The sequence below is a fragment of the Corylus avellana genome, chromosome 3, assembly GCF_965113065.1.
Source record: "Corylus avellana chromosome 3, dhCorAvel1.hap1.2, whole genome shotgun sequence".
NCBI lineage: Eukaryota > Viridiplantae > Streptophyta > Magnoliopsida > Fagales > Betulaceae > Corylus > Corylus avellana.
The window spans coordinates 30330142-30346711 of NC_142492.1; the positions used below are offsets into that span (position 1 = coordinate 30330142).

At 35.2% G+C, this 16570-nt stretch overlaps 1 protein-coding gene and 1 pseudogene across 1 annotated transcript; both read left to right on the forward strand.

The window, feature by feature from the left end:
- The first annotated feature begins 2461 nt into the window (after window positions 1-2461).
- Window positions 2462-4946, forward strand: LOC132173771 (zinc transporter 1-like). The gene is made up of 4 exons (XM_059585370.2): window positions 2462-2923; window positions 3574-3723; window positions 3819-3968; window positions 4641-4946. The coding sequence occupies exons 1-4, from the start codon at window positions 2462-2464 to the stop codon at window positions 4944-4946; spliced, it is 1068 nt and encodes a 355-aa protein (XP_059441353.1).
- Window positions 4947-7673: 2727 nt separating this feature from the next.
- LOC132174015 (ethylene-responsive transcription factor ERF061 pseudogene) lies at window positions 7674-8517 on the forward strand (annotated as a pseudogene).
- The last annotated feature ends 8053 nt before the right edge of the window (window positions 8518-16570 follow it).

The following is a 16570-nucleotide window of genomic DNA, read 5'->3' on the forward strand; positions in this document are numbered from 1 at the left end:
TCAAAGTAAAGATAATCATAAAAGATATTAAAGGAAAAAAGCGGATTAAGAAAATAACCGTGGTTTTGTCTATGACCTACGTCCACAAGATAAAACCATAAGGGCCTAAAAATAGTGCAGGGCAAAACCAAGCAAAAATTGTATTGCTGGCACCTCCGTCCGGACGAGCCTTTTCTCCGTTCGAACATGACTTTCATTGTGAAGGATGGCTTTTTCCCCTTGTGCGCTCGAGCATGTGATCAGTGTGCTCGAGTGCACATCCGCCCGGACGTGCATTTTCCCCTTCCGGACAGGCACTTCTTGATGGCCTTTTCTAGCACTTGCCTTTCTTTCATTTAGTCCACAATTTTCCCTTAGCAACCTGCAAAACACGAAAATCATAAGACTAAAACAAAACATTAGATTAGGACATAGCTAAAGAATTAACAAATTCAAATTAAGGGGCTCAAATATGCAATATTTAGCACTCATCACCTACTATAACGAAACGTATTTATACGTAGTACTAGAGAACCTATTATAAACACATAAGGTCCTAATCAAGAAGTGATAAGTGCCAAATATTGCATACTTTGACCCCTTTATTTACATTAGTTAATCCTTTAGCTGTGTCGTTATTTAATATTTTGTGTTAGTTTTGTGTTTTTAGTATTTTGTAGGTTGTTGAAGAAAAACTACAGCTTTAAAGGAAAAAATGTGAAGTTTGAAAGAAAACATACTTTGAGAAGACCTAGATGATGTGGTTAAGTTCAACCAAATCCAAGGAAAAGGTTAAATCAGATTAAAGATCAAATTGGATTAAAGATCAAGAAGCATCTTGCTAAAAGGTCATGAAACCCTAATTTTACATAAGGTCCTAAACTCACTATTTAAGGCACCTTATGGTAACCCTAATGACGATTTGCTCAGCTAAGGCACCAGAAAACGCTTAGGAGAGAGTGTGTGTGAAGTAGAAGGGAAGGAGGGAGAACAAAAAAAAAAAAAAAAAAGAGGTTTTCTTGAGAATTTTGGGAGATCACAGCTCCATAAGGTGAAACCCCTTAGCTTGTGTTTTCTTGTTAACCTTCTATCTTTTCATTGGGTTTGTTGTGTCTTGGTCAGAGACGGAGGGAGGGGGGGACCGGGGTGGGCCATGGTCCCCTCCCAAAACAAGGAAAAAAAATATTATAAGTAAAAAAAATAATAAAAAATTAAAAAAAGTAAAAAAAAGTAAAGTTAAAGTTTTAATTTTAGTTATTTGGCCCCCTCAAAAAATAAAAAAAAAATAAAAATTGGCCTTATTTTTAATTTTGTTGGCCCATACCCACAAAGTTTTTTATTTTATTTTTAGCCCTTACTTTCAAATGTTCACTTTTTTTGGCCGTTACGGTAATCTTTAGTTCATAAAAAACAACAAAAATAATTTTTTTTGATAAAAAAATTCTAAAGAACCGAAAAAAAATTTTGGTTGGCCCCCTCCCATAAAATTTCCTGAATCTGTCCCTGGTCTTGGTTGTTGTGTTTATAAGCATGTGAATCAAGAGAAAGTTTAAGCTTGTTGAGAAAGACCCTACCTTTGTGTTAGGTCATGTTTAAATGGACTAAGAGCAATACAAAGATGAGCATTTGGCTCTGTAATGTGTATATATGGACTGTCTACCGAAGCTTTCGGTGAGTTATTAGTAATTGAAGTGTAAATTTTGAGACTTTTGAGGGTTGCAGCCATGGCTTTCCTTAACAGGACAACCTGCAATCACAACTTCCTCCTTTTAATGGAATCGGAGGACACCTTGATCCCGGGAATTGGCTTAATGACATAGAGGAGCGAAGATGCAGAAGGCGACTTTTACTGCCTACAAGTTTTCTGGAGAAGTTAAGAGATGGTGGTAGGTTAGAAGGAGACGTTTGAAGTCAGGGCGTGATACTTCACTCTTAATGTGACATTTCATGACACATTTGTTTTTTCTGTAAGCGTGCATATACATATGTCACGTATTCTTCGGCATGGTTGCCAAGATATTATATTGCAAAGTTGACTTTGTTGAGCCTCGACCAGAGCCATTTGAATTCAAAGCTAAATTATCTTGTTTAAGTGTTGTTTGCACCACAACATAATGTCGACATTTCGATCTTCTTAGAGCACGTTTGTAGTACTTTATTATTTTCAGATTGCCATGTTTCCCAAATAACTCTTAACAGATAATTCTGATCATGTTATTATTTAATCCAACAAAGGTTAATAAAATGGATAAAGAATATGTAAATTAGTCCATCAATTTGGAAGAGACTTCTCCTAGAATTATATTTCTGGATTGTTGACTTTATAAGATGCCGTCATTATTAGTAATCTGGGAATCTATTTAATTTACTTAATTTCTTCAATAATTGGCAACCCGGCCAAGATTATAACATCCACCACAAACCCCAAAAGCTTTCTACTTTCTGTCTTCTCTTTTTGCTTTCCTGTCTCCAATCCCTCACCATGATTAATTTTCAAGCATGTTCTTTTAATATCTTGAATATTTTTTTTGTTCTCATTCTTCTCCTCCCTAGCATATCTGGTGATTGTACGTGTGATGCTGAGGTAAAAGAAAATGACAATAATGCAGCACTAAAATATAAGCTGGGTTCAATAGCCTGCATTCTTGTTGCTAGTGCTGTAGGGGTATGCATCCCCTTGCTAGGCAAGAAAGTTCCAGCTCTAAGGCCAGAGAATGATATCTTTTTCATTATCAAGGCCTTTGCAGCTGGTGTGATTCTAGCCACCGGATTCATTCACATACTGCCGGATGCATTTAGTGACTTGACTTCTCCATGCCTTGGTCAAAATCCGTGGGGCAATTTTCCCTTCACAGGCTTCTTTGCCATGGTGTCTGCTATTGGAACATTAATGGTCGACGCCTATGCCTCTACCTATTATAACAGGTTGCACTTTAATAAGCAGGTAATATACTTATAACCCCTTATAATTACACTTTCATATATATATATATATATATATATATATATATATATATATATATTTTGGGGATAATCGGGGTATCCGGGGCTTCATCCCAACTAGATTTCTGGAACACTGTGCAAAGAGTTGCCTATCCTTCCACACGGTCAAGTAAAGATCAGGCTTTCATCCGTTAGGATGCATGGCTCTAAAAAATTGTTTGTACTCAAAGTGGTCAAATCTTAACCCTGAAGGGGTTAGCCTAGTGGTCGAGAGTTGTGGTCTTATAGAATATCAATATTACTCCTTAGATCTCAAGTTTAAGACTTGCGAGATGCAAACTCTCATTTTGGGGGCCACACACTCACTCACAGGTGTAAAAGCCAACAATTTACCCTATTTGTATAGGAAAATTTTCGAGGGTGCAGCGTATGGGTTCGAGGTTTACTTTGTAAGAGTGGGTCCAAAAATATATAAATAAAAAATGAAATAAAAAAAGAAAAAGAAAAAAAAGTGGTCGAAACTTAGATGTGATACTTTATGAGACAAGAGGACCGAGTGACTTACCACTCGAGCCAAACCTTATGGCTACATATATGTTTGATATTCTTTCTCTCTTCATGTTATTTTGGTTGTCATTGAAAAAAATGCAGGGAAATGTTGCAGCAGAAGAGATGGGCGATGAGCACGCAGGTCACGTACATGTTCACACACATGCGGAACATGGTCACGCTCATGGATCAGTCACCACGTCGGGAGGAACGCATCCGCCGGAGCTAATCCGTCACCGTATTATAGCACAAGTAATGGCTGAGATTAAGTTCATTAATTGTTTGCTAGCCCTTCATAATTATTCCTCACAAGAGTTGTTAATTACTTTGATGGGTGTTTTCTTTAGGTGTTGGAATTGGGGATTGTGTTTCATTCAGTGATCATTGGAGTAGATATGGGTGCCTCTAAAAGCGTTGCGACAATAAGGCCGCTCCTCGTAGCCTTGAGTTTCCATCAATTTTTTGAGGGTATAGGGCTTGGTGGCTGCATGTCTCAGGTATAACTCCATATTCCATAACAGTACTATATTCATTCCAATATATAATACTACTTATATACGACTGTCATAAAATTAGGATACCATAACAGTAAAAATTGCCTTTTTTTTTTCCTTTTTTTTTTTTTTAAAGGGAAACTTTATAAAACGCCCCTAAACTTTAACGCATTTCGAAAATATTTCTCAAAGTTCAAAAACTTTCAATTAAGGATATCAAATTTTCAATTTCTTTCAATTACTCCATTCTGTTAGAATTTTTCGTTAAATCTTGACAAAATTTTCAAAATACCCATTTTTTTATTAGAAAAAAATAAAATAAAAAATTCAAAAGATTCAGGCGTTTATGGGTATTTTTGAAACAATATCGATCTTTACCAATTAAAAAAAAACAAATATGGGTATTTTGGGAATTTTGACAAAATGTAATAAAAAATCCTAACGGAATGGGATCATCGAATGAAATTGAGAGTTTTTAAACTTGAAGGTAGTGTCAAAAGGAGTGGACGTTTTGGGAGAGGTTTTGTGAACTTTCCCATTTTTTTTACAAGTACAAATCCAAAAGCTAATTTTGAAAGAAAAATTCTATAGTTCGAAATTTATTTGGCTTAAATTTGCTCCACAATTTATTATTCATAGCAGATTATCTAAAAGGTTGGCCTTCTTTCCATGCAGGCAAAATTCAGGTCAAGGTCTACAGCAATAATGGCAACATTTTTCTCACTCACAACCCCATTAGGGATTGCTATTGGCATTGGAATATCAAGTACTTACAACGATAGCAGCCCAACTGCTCTAATTGTTGAAGGGACTTTGAATGCTCTTGCAGCTGGGATTCTGATTTATATGGCCCTCGTTGACCTGCTAGCACAAGATTTCATGAACCCTAGAGTGCAAAATAATCTGAGGATCCAATTAGGGGCAAATATCTCACTTCTTCTTGGGGCTGGATGCATGTCTGTCTTGGCTAAATGGGCTTGAATTTTAAACCACTCTTTGTATTCTTGCCTTGAATTTACACCATAAAGAAATTAATTAATATGAAGTACATATCACAGAAAGTTTTCTCTGATATTATATTTGATGTACATCAAGGGTTTTTTTGCTTGTTTTCGATCAGTTGACTACCCCATCCTATACACTCGATCTTGACCTCCAATTTTTCTGTAACTTTATTTATTTGTCATCTCTTTAGTGAAGTTTATTTTTCTTTTGGGAAAAGTACACATGCCCTCATCAAATTACCACACTTTATTGTCAATTTCCCACCCAAACTACCAATTGTGTCGATATTGTTGGGAATTATGTCCAAAACTCCAATTGATTGGATAAAGTTTTTGAATAGAATAAAAGACATATACATTTATTCTTACATGGCATATATACGTGTGACTGTGTATTGTTCGATTATATGCATGTGAGATCCCTAAAATGCATTGTATTTGAGTGATGGTGTGTGTGTATCACAGAAGATTATACTCAAAGATCTTTGTAACTTATTAAAATAGTACTTGTTTGTAGTCGTAAATGGAACTGGAATTATATATAGACTATAACATGGTAAACCTCAAGTGACTTATCTTGGTTATGAGAAGCAGGGAGGCTTCAGATTAATATGCTGGGGGTATTGGCCAGGTTGTGCCATACACCGAACAAGACCATGTGAGTCATCAAATATATATATTGTTACAACAATTGATGTATTTGCACAATATCTTAACATTTACTCTAAATTCGAAGAACTTAGTAAACTCAGATGCGAAAGTGTTGATTATTTCGATTTATTTAAGAGTGAGACCTATCATCGGCCGATAATACTCAATACATTGGGTAATCACATCTAACATTGTGGGAACATCAACTTCAAGAAAGAATTCAAATCCTTTGTCAAATAACGAAGAGATAAGAAATATTCTACTTGTTTTAGATTTAATGAGAAAGATTATCTTAAAAGCTCAAACCCGAGTGTTTTCAATAGTTACACTGAAAACTTATATATATGTACAAGGTGAGATGTAATCTCACAAAGTATATAAGGATAATCATGAATTTAAATTAATAACTCAAGGAAAATAGGTAGTGAACAAAGTGACAATAGGAAAAGACTTTGGTTTGACTACGGAATGATTCCTTGGAGGGGTAATATATATAATAAGTACATCACGAGGATTGATTGATTAAATAAAAAATAATCATTAGAGTGCAGCCACAATTGTTTAGTGGAATTAATTGTGATTAAATAATGTCGTGTGATATGATCTTGAAATATATGTTCACATGCTTATTAAGCTAATGCTATTTTACCTTAGGTCCCTCTTTGATAAATTGACTTAGAAATTATATTCTTCCTCAAGTATTTATTTATTTACTGTGATGTTTTATTTTAATAAAACATGGGCAAAAAGATTTATTTAATCTTGTTGGTCAGTTGGAGAACAGTAATTAAATAGAGCACTGGGCTCATAATTTAATTTCTGTAGGCTAAGGAATTAAAATAAGTCTTGGGCTTGTAATTTTAATTCATTGGACATGTTAAATAACTTTGGGCTATATGAAATTAATTCAAAAGGGCTAAAGTTAATTAAATGAGGATTGGGCTTGAGGATAAAGCCCAAGTCCAAGTGATAAACCAAGTGGAAGTGGGCCAGGGCTAAAAGCCCTAGCATAGGCGCATGGGGAGAATATTTTCTCCCCATGGCCATGTGGTTCAAGGGGCATTGGTTGTGTACTACATGGACTGGGATTTCTAATCACAGTCCCACAAGGTTTAGAATTTCATCTTCTCTTGGGTTCCTAGTATTATATATAGATGAACAATTGAGGGCAAAATTATACCTTTGATTTAGTGCTTGTAATTTTTGTGAAAGACAAAAACACAACTCCACTCTTCCTTTAGAGTATATACACAACCAAGTAGGGAGAAATTCTTTACAAAGTTTTGCTTCTAGTTTTTCTCTTGTTCTTGATAACACTTTGTAAGCTCACACTCACAATTATATTCAATTATCAAATAAAAGATCTTATAGAGAAATCTTCACCCCAATTGATTGAAGATCTTGACGTTCTTGGTCTACAATCAAGTATTCAATAAATTCTTCGTGAATATGATGAAGAACATAAAGATGTTCTTAAAGTTCATGAGGAACATGAAGAATACAAAGAAGACGAGAGATGAGTATGGACGAATACTTGAAGTTTGCAAGTATGTTGGAACTTCAATTACTTGAAGTTAGCATATCGGGGTGGCCGCTACCACCCTGAGGGCTATCGAGGGTGGCCGCGACCACCCCCGGCCGCTTTTGTGGGTGGCTGACCACCCCAATGGGTGGTCGGCCACCCATTTTATTTCAGGGTTTTTTTTTTTTAGTATGAGTTTAAAAAAAAATAGGGAAAAATATAAAAAAGGCCCCATAAACTGACAGCCATTTGCGAGTTGGCCCACCAATGTTCAAAAGATGCTAAAGTAGCCCAACAAAGTACCAAAATCTATCAAAATGGCCACTCTGTTAGTCAACCCCGTCAATTTGGATGGAAAATGCATCACGTGCCATCCACGTGCTATTTTTTGACTTGAAGTTACGAAAATGCCCTTTGTAAAAATATAAATTTTATCCCCTCAAGCAACATCGTTTGGCCTAACTCTACTTCCCACACATTGTTTTCCTACCAATTTTCTGGGAAAACAACGCTGGAAAATCTTCCATAACTATGGATACAATCTAGGACCAGAACCTTCCCTTCACATTCAACGATGGTGCCGATATCACATACTCCTTATCGCAACTCTTACTAACAGGGTGCACAAACACCTTGGACTCAATTTTCTCGCATTGCCCTCCATCAAACACCATCACCAACCTTGTTTTTGAGCCTTTGGGCTCCTATGTTTACTTTCGCTAGAGAGATCTTCTCTAGCAGTTTTGGCGCGCTTGCTCGCACTTCGGCGACGAACCCACTTCAAAGCTCTGTATGCACAAGCACTTACACGAGCTCGTACAAGAAAAAGCTATACAAGGGAGTGAGGCAGAGGCATTGGGGCAAATGGGTCGTCGAGATTAGACTACCCCATAGCAGAGTGAGAGCCTGGTTGGGTACCTACAACAAGGCAGAAGCCACTGCTTATGCCTACGATCGAGCTGCTTATAAGCTTCGTGGCGAATACGCACACTTGAATTTTCCAAATCTTATAGATCCAAGCGACTTAGGATTCCAAGATTGTGAGAAATTGAATGCCATGAGAAGCTCGATGGATGCCAAAATTCAAGCTATTTTTCAGAAGGTGAAAAGAGAGAAAGCTAAAAAGAATGGGAAGAAAAGCAGTGTAGGTGGCGGTGGTGGTAATGACGACGAGGTTGAAAAGGCAATGAAGGTCGATTCATCGTCATCTTCGTCGTCGTTATTGTGGTCGCCGTTGGCTCTTGGTGACAGTTGGGGCAGTGAATGGCTATCATCGGCGGTTTCTGAAGAGGAGTTTATGAAGTGTGAGAATTCATTGCTCTCTGTTTCTACCGGCGGTTTCCAAAGAAGAGTTAGGCCAAACGACGTCGCTTGAGGAGGATAAAATTTCTGTTTTCACAAAAGGGCATTTTCGTAACTTCAAGTCAAAAAATAGCACGTGGACGGCACGTGATGCATTTCCATCCAAATTGACGAGGTTGACTAACGAAGTTGCGATTTTGACACATTTTGTTACTTTATTAGGCTACATTAGTACCTTTTGAACATTAGGGGGCTAACTCGCAAATGGCTGTCAGTTTATGGGGTCTTTTTATATTTTTCCCAAAAAAGTAATGTGGGGTTTTTCGTAATTTTGATTCCAATTTTTGCATGTGTGGTGTTACCAAATTAAGGAATAGGAATAACTATTTTATTTCACACTCTTCTATTCCTAGTAGTAGCTATTCATTTTTCAATGGATTAGACATTTCGCGAACCAAACGAAGCCTAAGGAAAAAATCATGGAAATACTATGGGATCATATCAATTAGGCAGTGAATACTGAACTTCTTAGGACTATAACATACTTATTATGTCAATCAAATAAAAAAGAAGCTTTAAGTATATTGAAACTGAATGATGACTTTAAACCAAATTATAAAGTGATCTCGAAGTACGCCAAAGAACTTTAAGAAAAGACCTTAAGTTCCTTCTCCCTCTCTTCTTCCTTCACTCTCTCTCTCTCTCTCTTCCTCTCCTTGGGGTGGCTCTAGACGACCAAATGGTCACTATGGTTCCATAGTGAGCCTTAAATAAGTCATCTCCAGCTTCTACAAAATGTATATAAATCACATGCAGATTGTCCCCAATAGATCAGCGCTTGTACCATTTGGTTGCTATGGTTTTTAAATTTATCCTACGTGGCTTCAAGCTCCATCGTTCGATTGGTTACTTTACGCAGATCAATCCATTACTTTTCTCTACAACTCACAGGGTACTTTCACCTGACCGAGCAAATGGTTTGACCATCAACCGATCGATAGGGTTTTGTTGATTGAGTCCATTTTTCTTAATTTCCACTCATTCATTGCCCCTTTTTATTTACTCTCTAAACCCTCATTAAGATTTTCTTAACCTCAATTTAAAACGGACTATTAGACCATCTGTTGAAGACGTAGTGGTGAATTTAGGAGGACTGACATTGCTCCCATAATCTTAAAACAAAAAAAATATCATTGCTCCCATATACAAAGACAAAAAGCTGCGGTCCACGTAGATGTGGAGCAACTTGGGCTTTCAAAGGCAAATATGATGGGAAAGGGAAATGCTACAATGCAACAAATTTACCACAATTGGCCATCTAATTCCTAGGGGGCAAAGGACACATGGCCATTTGCAATTTATTATTATTATTATTATTTTAAAATTAAAATCAGAATATAAAAAATTAATCATAAAATAAAACCACCTCCATGGGCAAAAAAAAATTAATTTTTTTTTTAGATTTGGCCCTTGGGGTGGTGAAGCGACCCCCATGGGCCAAATCTAAAAAAAAATTAAAATTTGATTTTTGCCCCCTGGCCACCCCATAGCCACCCCTTTTTAATCTACAAAACGTATATAAATCACATGTAGATTGTCCCTAATAGATCAGTGCTTGTACCATTTGGTTGCTATGGTTTTTAAATTTATCCTACGTGGCTTCAAGCTCTATCGTTCGATTGGTTACTTTACGCAGATCGATCCATTACTTTTCTTTACAACTCATAGGATACTTTCACCTAACCGATCAAATGGTTTGACCATCAACCGATCGATAGGGTTTTGTTGACTGGGTCCATTTTTCTTAATTTCCACTCATTCATTGCCACTTTTTATTTACTCTCTAAACCCTCATTAAGATTTTCTTAACCTCAATTTAAAATGGACTATTAGACCATCCGTTGAAGAGGTAGTGGTGAATTTTGGAGGACTGACATTGCTCCAAAAAAAAAAAAAAAAAATCATTGCTCCCATATACAAAGACAAAAAGCTGCGGTCCAGTAGATATGGAGCAACTTGGGCTCTCTAAACCCTCATTAAGATTTTCTTAACCTCAATTTAAAATGGACTATTAGACCATCCGTTGAAGAGGTAGTGGTGAATTTTGGAGGACTGACATTGCTCCAAAAAAAAAAAAAAAAAAAAAAAAAAAAAATCATTGCTCCCATATACAATGACAAAAAGCTGCGGTCCAGTAGATATGGAGCAACTTGGGCTCTCTAAACCCTCATTAAGATTTTCTTAACCTCAATTTAAAATGGACTATTAGACCATCCGTTGAAGAGGTAGTGGTGAATTTTGGAGGACTGACATTGCTCCAAAAAAAAAAAAAAAATCATTGCTCCCATATACAATGACAAAAATCTGCGGTCCAGTAGATAAGGAGCAACTTGGGCTTTCAAAGGCAAATATTATGGGAAAGGGAAATGCTACAATGCAACAAATTTCCCACAATTGGCCCATCTAATTCCTAGGGGGCAAAGGGCGCATGGCCAATTGTAATTTTTTTTTATTATTATTTTTTTAATTTTAAAATTAAAATTAGAATATCAAAAAATAAAACCCCCCCAAGGGCCAAATCTTAAAAAAAATTGCCCTGGCCACCCCTAAAGCTAAACGGCCACCCCATAGTCACCCCTTTTTATATTTTGATTTTTTTATTAATTTTTTTATATTTTGATTTTAATTTTAAAATTAAAAAATAATAAATAATTATAAATGACCATGTGCCTTTGCCACCTAAAAATTAGATAGGCCAATTGTGAAAAATTTATTGCATTGTAGCATTTCCATTGGTCAACTTAATAGAGACAAGATTGGTTAAAGTGGTGAGAATTGTAAAAGTGGGTCTTCCAGTACTAGACTTTTTTTTTCTGATACTTCCAGTACTAGACTTGATGCTGATGGTAGTGGGACGATATAGAAGAGGAGGAAGAATGAGTTACCAAAGTATGACGTAGAATATACAAATACAATAAAGACTTTGAAACAAACTACATTTCTAGCTTTGATGCAAATTACAATTCTGACTTTGATATATATTATGAAGAAATGCTATAGTTTTTTTTAGTGTTCTTCTGATCATTGATATTATTTTCTAAAAAACAGGGAAAAAAAAAAAAAAACTTACCCCCAGTGGTCTCATATTTTTTTGAAAAATATTAGGTATTCTCTTGGTCTTATGTAGATATTATTTTTTTAAAATCTAGTAAGAGAAATAATCATATAAGGGTCAATTTCTTTTGTACTTTAAAAAAAAATATATCCATCTAAAGCCAAAAGAACATCAAGAGAATACTTAGCATTTTTTTTTTTTTTTTTTTAAGAAAACAATATTCACATAGGATTATTAAGACAACACCAAAAACAATTGTAATATTTCTCTATATCATAAGTACTAATAGATGGTATGGTATATTAAGTACTTTAGCCTTCATTAATTATCATTTATGTTGCTGCATGTTGCTGCTCATTCGGTGGCCCCTGTTTAATTATATATCTTCATGTGATGGAAAACGTTTATGATTATCTATGAAATTATCTTCAACAAAATGGGTGGCTTATACCAGGGAAAAGTTAGGTGAACATGTATCTCACTGGCCTCAAACTGGATTTGACTATATCCACTTACGACAAGGCATGCTCCTCAAAGTCATATAGATGGGCTACATAGAGGTCAAAGGAATCTAAGGAGTCAATGAATAACATATTTCGTTTTCCCATTCACCAAAGGATATTTCGTTTTCCCGTTTGCCAAACAATATGAGATATTTTAACCAACAATCATGACAATAAAGAATAATGAGTTCTAAATTAAATTTGAAATTTGAAATAAGAAAATATATCGTTTGGCTATAAAGGCTGTCAACTTATTGATTAAGGAAAAATCTACTTTACCCCCTTAAGTTTTGAGAATTTTTTAATTTGAACCCTAAAGTTTAAAAATTGGTAATGTACCCCTATAATGTTTCAAAAATTTTCAATTTAAACCTTTCGTTACTAATTTTTGTTAAATTGGACGAAAATTAAAATAAAAAAATAAAAAATAAAAAAAGCCTGAGAGTAATTACATAATTTCATAAATTTTCGTCCAATTTGACGGAAATTAGTAACGGAAGGTTTAAATTGAAAATTTTTGAAACATTAGGAGGGTACATTACCAATTTTTAAACTTTAAAATTCAAATTTAAAAACCCCTGAAACTTTATAATGGTAAATTAGATTTTTCCCTATTGATTAATTAAGCTGTCAAAAAAGAAAAGCCTGCTAAAAATAATAAGAGTTATCTACCTTGTAGAATTATATTGGATTACCAACAAATTTTCAAAGTTGGCCAAGATGAGAGTCCAATGTGGGAAATCTAACTTTGAGCTCGAACCTGCATTTAGCATTGTTCTTATACAGTAAAATGGTAAGTGGTCAAAACAATCCCTCAAATGATAGAAATTTACTTGTTGATGAATTCATAAAATACTTCAAATTTCCCTCTAAAAAGGGTAATTAAGAAATAAAAAATTCTACCCACTTGATTATTAGAAACAAGTAATTCAACACATCCCCAAAAAATAAAAAAAATAAAATAACTCTTAATTTGGAATGGAAGAAATAACATATACCAATAGTTTTGATCAAACGATCAATTTAAGGTTCTATTTGTTTCGACGTAAAATATTTTTTTTGTTGAAAAATATTTTCTGCGAAAAATAATTTTTGATGTTTGGCATGTACAGGAAATCATAAAATTGTTTTATATTTTTTTTATTCAATTATATTAAACTTTAAATTACGATAATGTCCTAACCGAGTCCTAGAAAAGTTCCAACAGTGGTTCAATTAGGTCCCGACGAAGTCTTGATGGTGGCTTCGCCAAATCCTAGCAATGTCATGACTAGGTCTCGACGAGTCCCGATCAAATACAAGCAGTGTCCCAATTGAGTCTCAGATGAGTTCTAACCGGGTCCTGACAAAGTCCTAATTGTGGCTTCGTCGAGTCCTAGAGATGTCCCGATCAGGTCCCAACAAGTTGTGCTCCTGTTCTGATCGGGTTCCAACAAGTCCCGATCAAGTCCATGCGGTGTCCCGACTAGGTCCCAGCTGAGTTCCTGACTGAGTCTCGACGGTGTCCCAACAGAGTCCTAGCGGAATCTCAGTCGGGTCCCGGCGGGGTCCCGATCGGATCCTGGTAAGGGTAGGCAAAAACCAGCCCAACCCGCCTAGCCGGGTTTTAGTGTTTTTTTGGCGGATACTGGTTGAAAAAATGAAACCCGTGTGGGTTGGGTCGGGTCGCTGGTATAGGTTTTTTAAAAGAGGCAGGTACTCGACCCGCTCCTATCCGCCCCGCCCATGATGCTTAAAACCCTAAATTCCTAATATCCTCTCATTTCACGCAGCCGTCCAAACTCTCCAGACCCAACACCTCTCTCACTCTCTCAGTCTCTTGAGTCTCTCAATCTCCTCTCTCAGACTTACTCTCGCCAGCACTACTCCTCTCTCACTCTTGCCGGAGGAGGATTTCTTGAACCGTACCGCTCCTCTCTCTCACTCTCTAGGAAGTGAACTAACACGCTCTCTCTCTCTAGTCTCACGACTCTCACGGTCTCATCCCTCGGCATCAAGTAAAGAAATCTCATCTTCAGTAAAAAAATCAATCCCAACCCAATTTTTTTTGAAAATACTACCCAAAAAAATCAAATCCAATGGATACCCGACCCGCCTCAACCAACCCGACAATTAAACCCGCCCCGCCCAACTCGAAAAATCGGTGGATAACCCACATTGTATACAGGTTTTGGGTATGGTTTTTTCAAACCTGCCTCGGTAGGGTCGAGTAGCCGAAAAATGCCAAAACCCGCCCGAATAGACCCCGTGTCCACCCCTAGATCCTGGCAGTGTTCTAATGGAGTCTTGGCGACGTCATGACTGAGTATGTCGGTTTGCGAATGAAATGTTCAAACTCAAAAAAATGATTTATGGTTTTCAAAAATGAAAATCATTTTACAAAAATTAAAGAGGTTTTTTCGGTTGAACCAAAAATATTTTCTGTTAAATATTATTTTCTTTTGTACCAAACACTCGAAAATACAAAAAAAAATAAAAATAAAAATTTATAAACATCATTTTACAGCGAAACAAGCAGAGCCAAAAACAAAACCATGACTAATTATGTTTGAGTAGCTTATTATAAGTTAAACCAATATGTAAAGTTGAAGAAAATGAATTATTCAGATTTACATAAGCATGATATTTCTTGTGTCTTAAAAATAGAAAGAAGCCTCTACACACTACACAACTTGTATTTTAATAAAATAGACCCTTTTTAAATCTAAGATGCTAAATAAACAAACATTTGAGTATTTAAAAAATCTAAATGTGTTTAATGACAGTTCACACAGGATTTTGGTTCACACAATTGGGGTCAAAAGGGGAAAAGCACACAAATGCTAAAGAGGGATACGTGCTTTCCAAGACCCAGCCGTATTTAATGCTAAAGAAAGTGTACAATTTTGTAGTAGCCCAAGAGTGACGACATAGGGTGTGTCCGTTAAACAACACCCCACCACACCGCACTGTTTATGAATTCTGGTACTGTTTATGGATAAAAAAATAATAATAATTAATATGAAAAAATAAAAAAGTGGTATTAGAAAATAAAAAATTTTGTTTTGTAATGGTTTTTTTATTCGAATAGTAATAAAAAGTAAATTATTGGATATAAAAAGGAGTAATTTGATATAAAAATAAGAATTTTTTTTGAGAAAAAAATGAAGAGAATAGTGTGGTAGATGTGGGGGAATGTGAGGGGTTTAACAAACACCTCCTAAATATCCACATTCTTTAAGGTTGTGTTTGGCAAAAGGCTATATTTGGCAAAAGGTTGGACCAAACTGAATCCAAAAATAATTTTTTTTTAAAAAAAATATATTAACTCTAACATTTTTATTTTTTACATCACATCAATTATTTTTTATTATTATTTAAATAAAAAAATTACTACAAAATAAATTTTTTTTATTTTTTTATACAAAATATATTTTTTTTTTCTCTTATATCAATTAAATCTGTACCATTTCACTACCTTTTCCATTACATTGCCGAACACAGCCTGAAAGACTTTCTGTGGAACCAAGCAAGCAGTATGGCGAATGGGGCGAAGCAGTCCAAGTTACTTACTTTAAATAAAGTGATTGCATGACAACATTGTGTCTTCATCTTCCTTAAACCTGTCATTATCTCAACTGCCTCGACAAACCTCATTTTATGGGCTTTTCTTTTGTATTTCTAGCTATCTAACTATATATAAAGCCTTTCCATTACCTCATCATCACTTTGCAAATTACTAAATTATTCTCATAAATTTCAAGATTGCCCCCTACTTTCCAACAACATAAAGTTTCAAAGAAACAAACCAAAGGGTTTTTGGATGCTTCTTTAAGAAAAGAGTGTCGGCCTTTACCTAGGATGTCAATTTGTGCTTGTTGCATTTAGATAAACGGTCACCTTAAAAATTGTTAAACTTAAATATTGTAGGTCAAAGTATGAATATAAAATTATATAAATTAATTACTTTAATTTGATTCAATTAATTAAAAACGTAAAATCTATTAATTCTATATTGAATTCATACGTAAGTCTTACGCGTAAAATATTGACTACCTTGTTCTTTAGCCAATGGCATTTAGCGCAATAATGGAAGGACAAACATGTTAGTCACATGCTGATGGCCTAGGTACAATTTGTCTCTTCAATATTATTGATGCAGACAGAGGGGGGGGGGGGGACCGGGGTACCCCATGGTCCCCCCAAATAAGGGAAAAAAAAAAAAAGAAAGTAAAGTAATGTTTTAAGTTTAGTTATTTAGTCCCTCTCAAAAAAAAAATTGGCCCTATTTTTAGAGTTTTTGGCCATATTCAAAAAAAAAATTTTGGCCATATTTTTAATTTTTTTGGGCCATACCCATTAAGTTTTATTTTTTAATTTTTGGTCATTACTTTCAAATGTCCATTTTTTTTGCTCTTACTTTTAAATACTCACTTTTTTGGCCCTTACGTTAGTCTTTAGTTCATAAAAAACAACCAAAATAATTTTTTTTAATAAAAAAATTCTAAAGAATGGAAAAAAAATTTTGG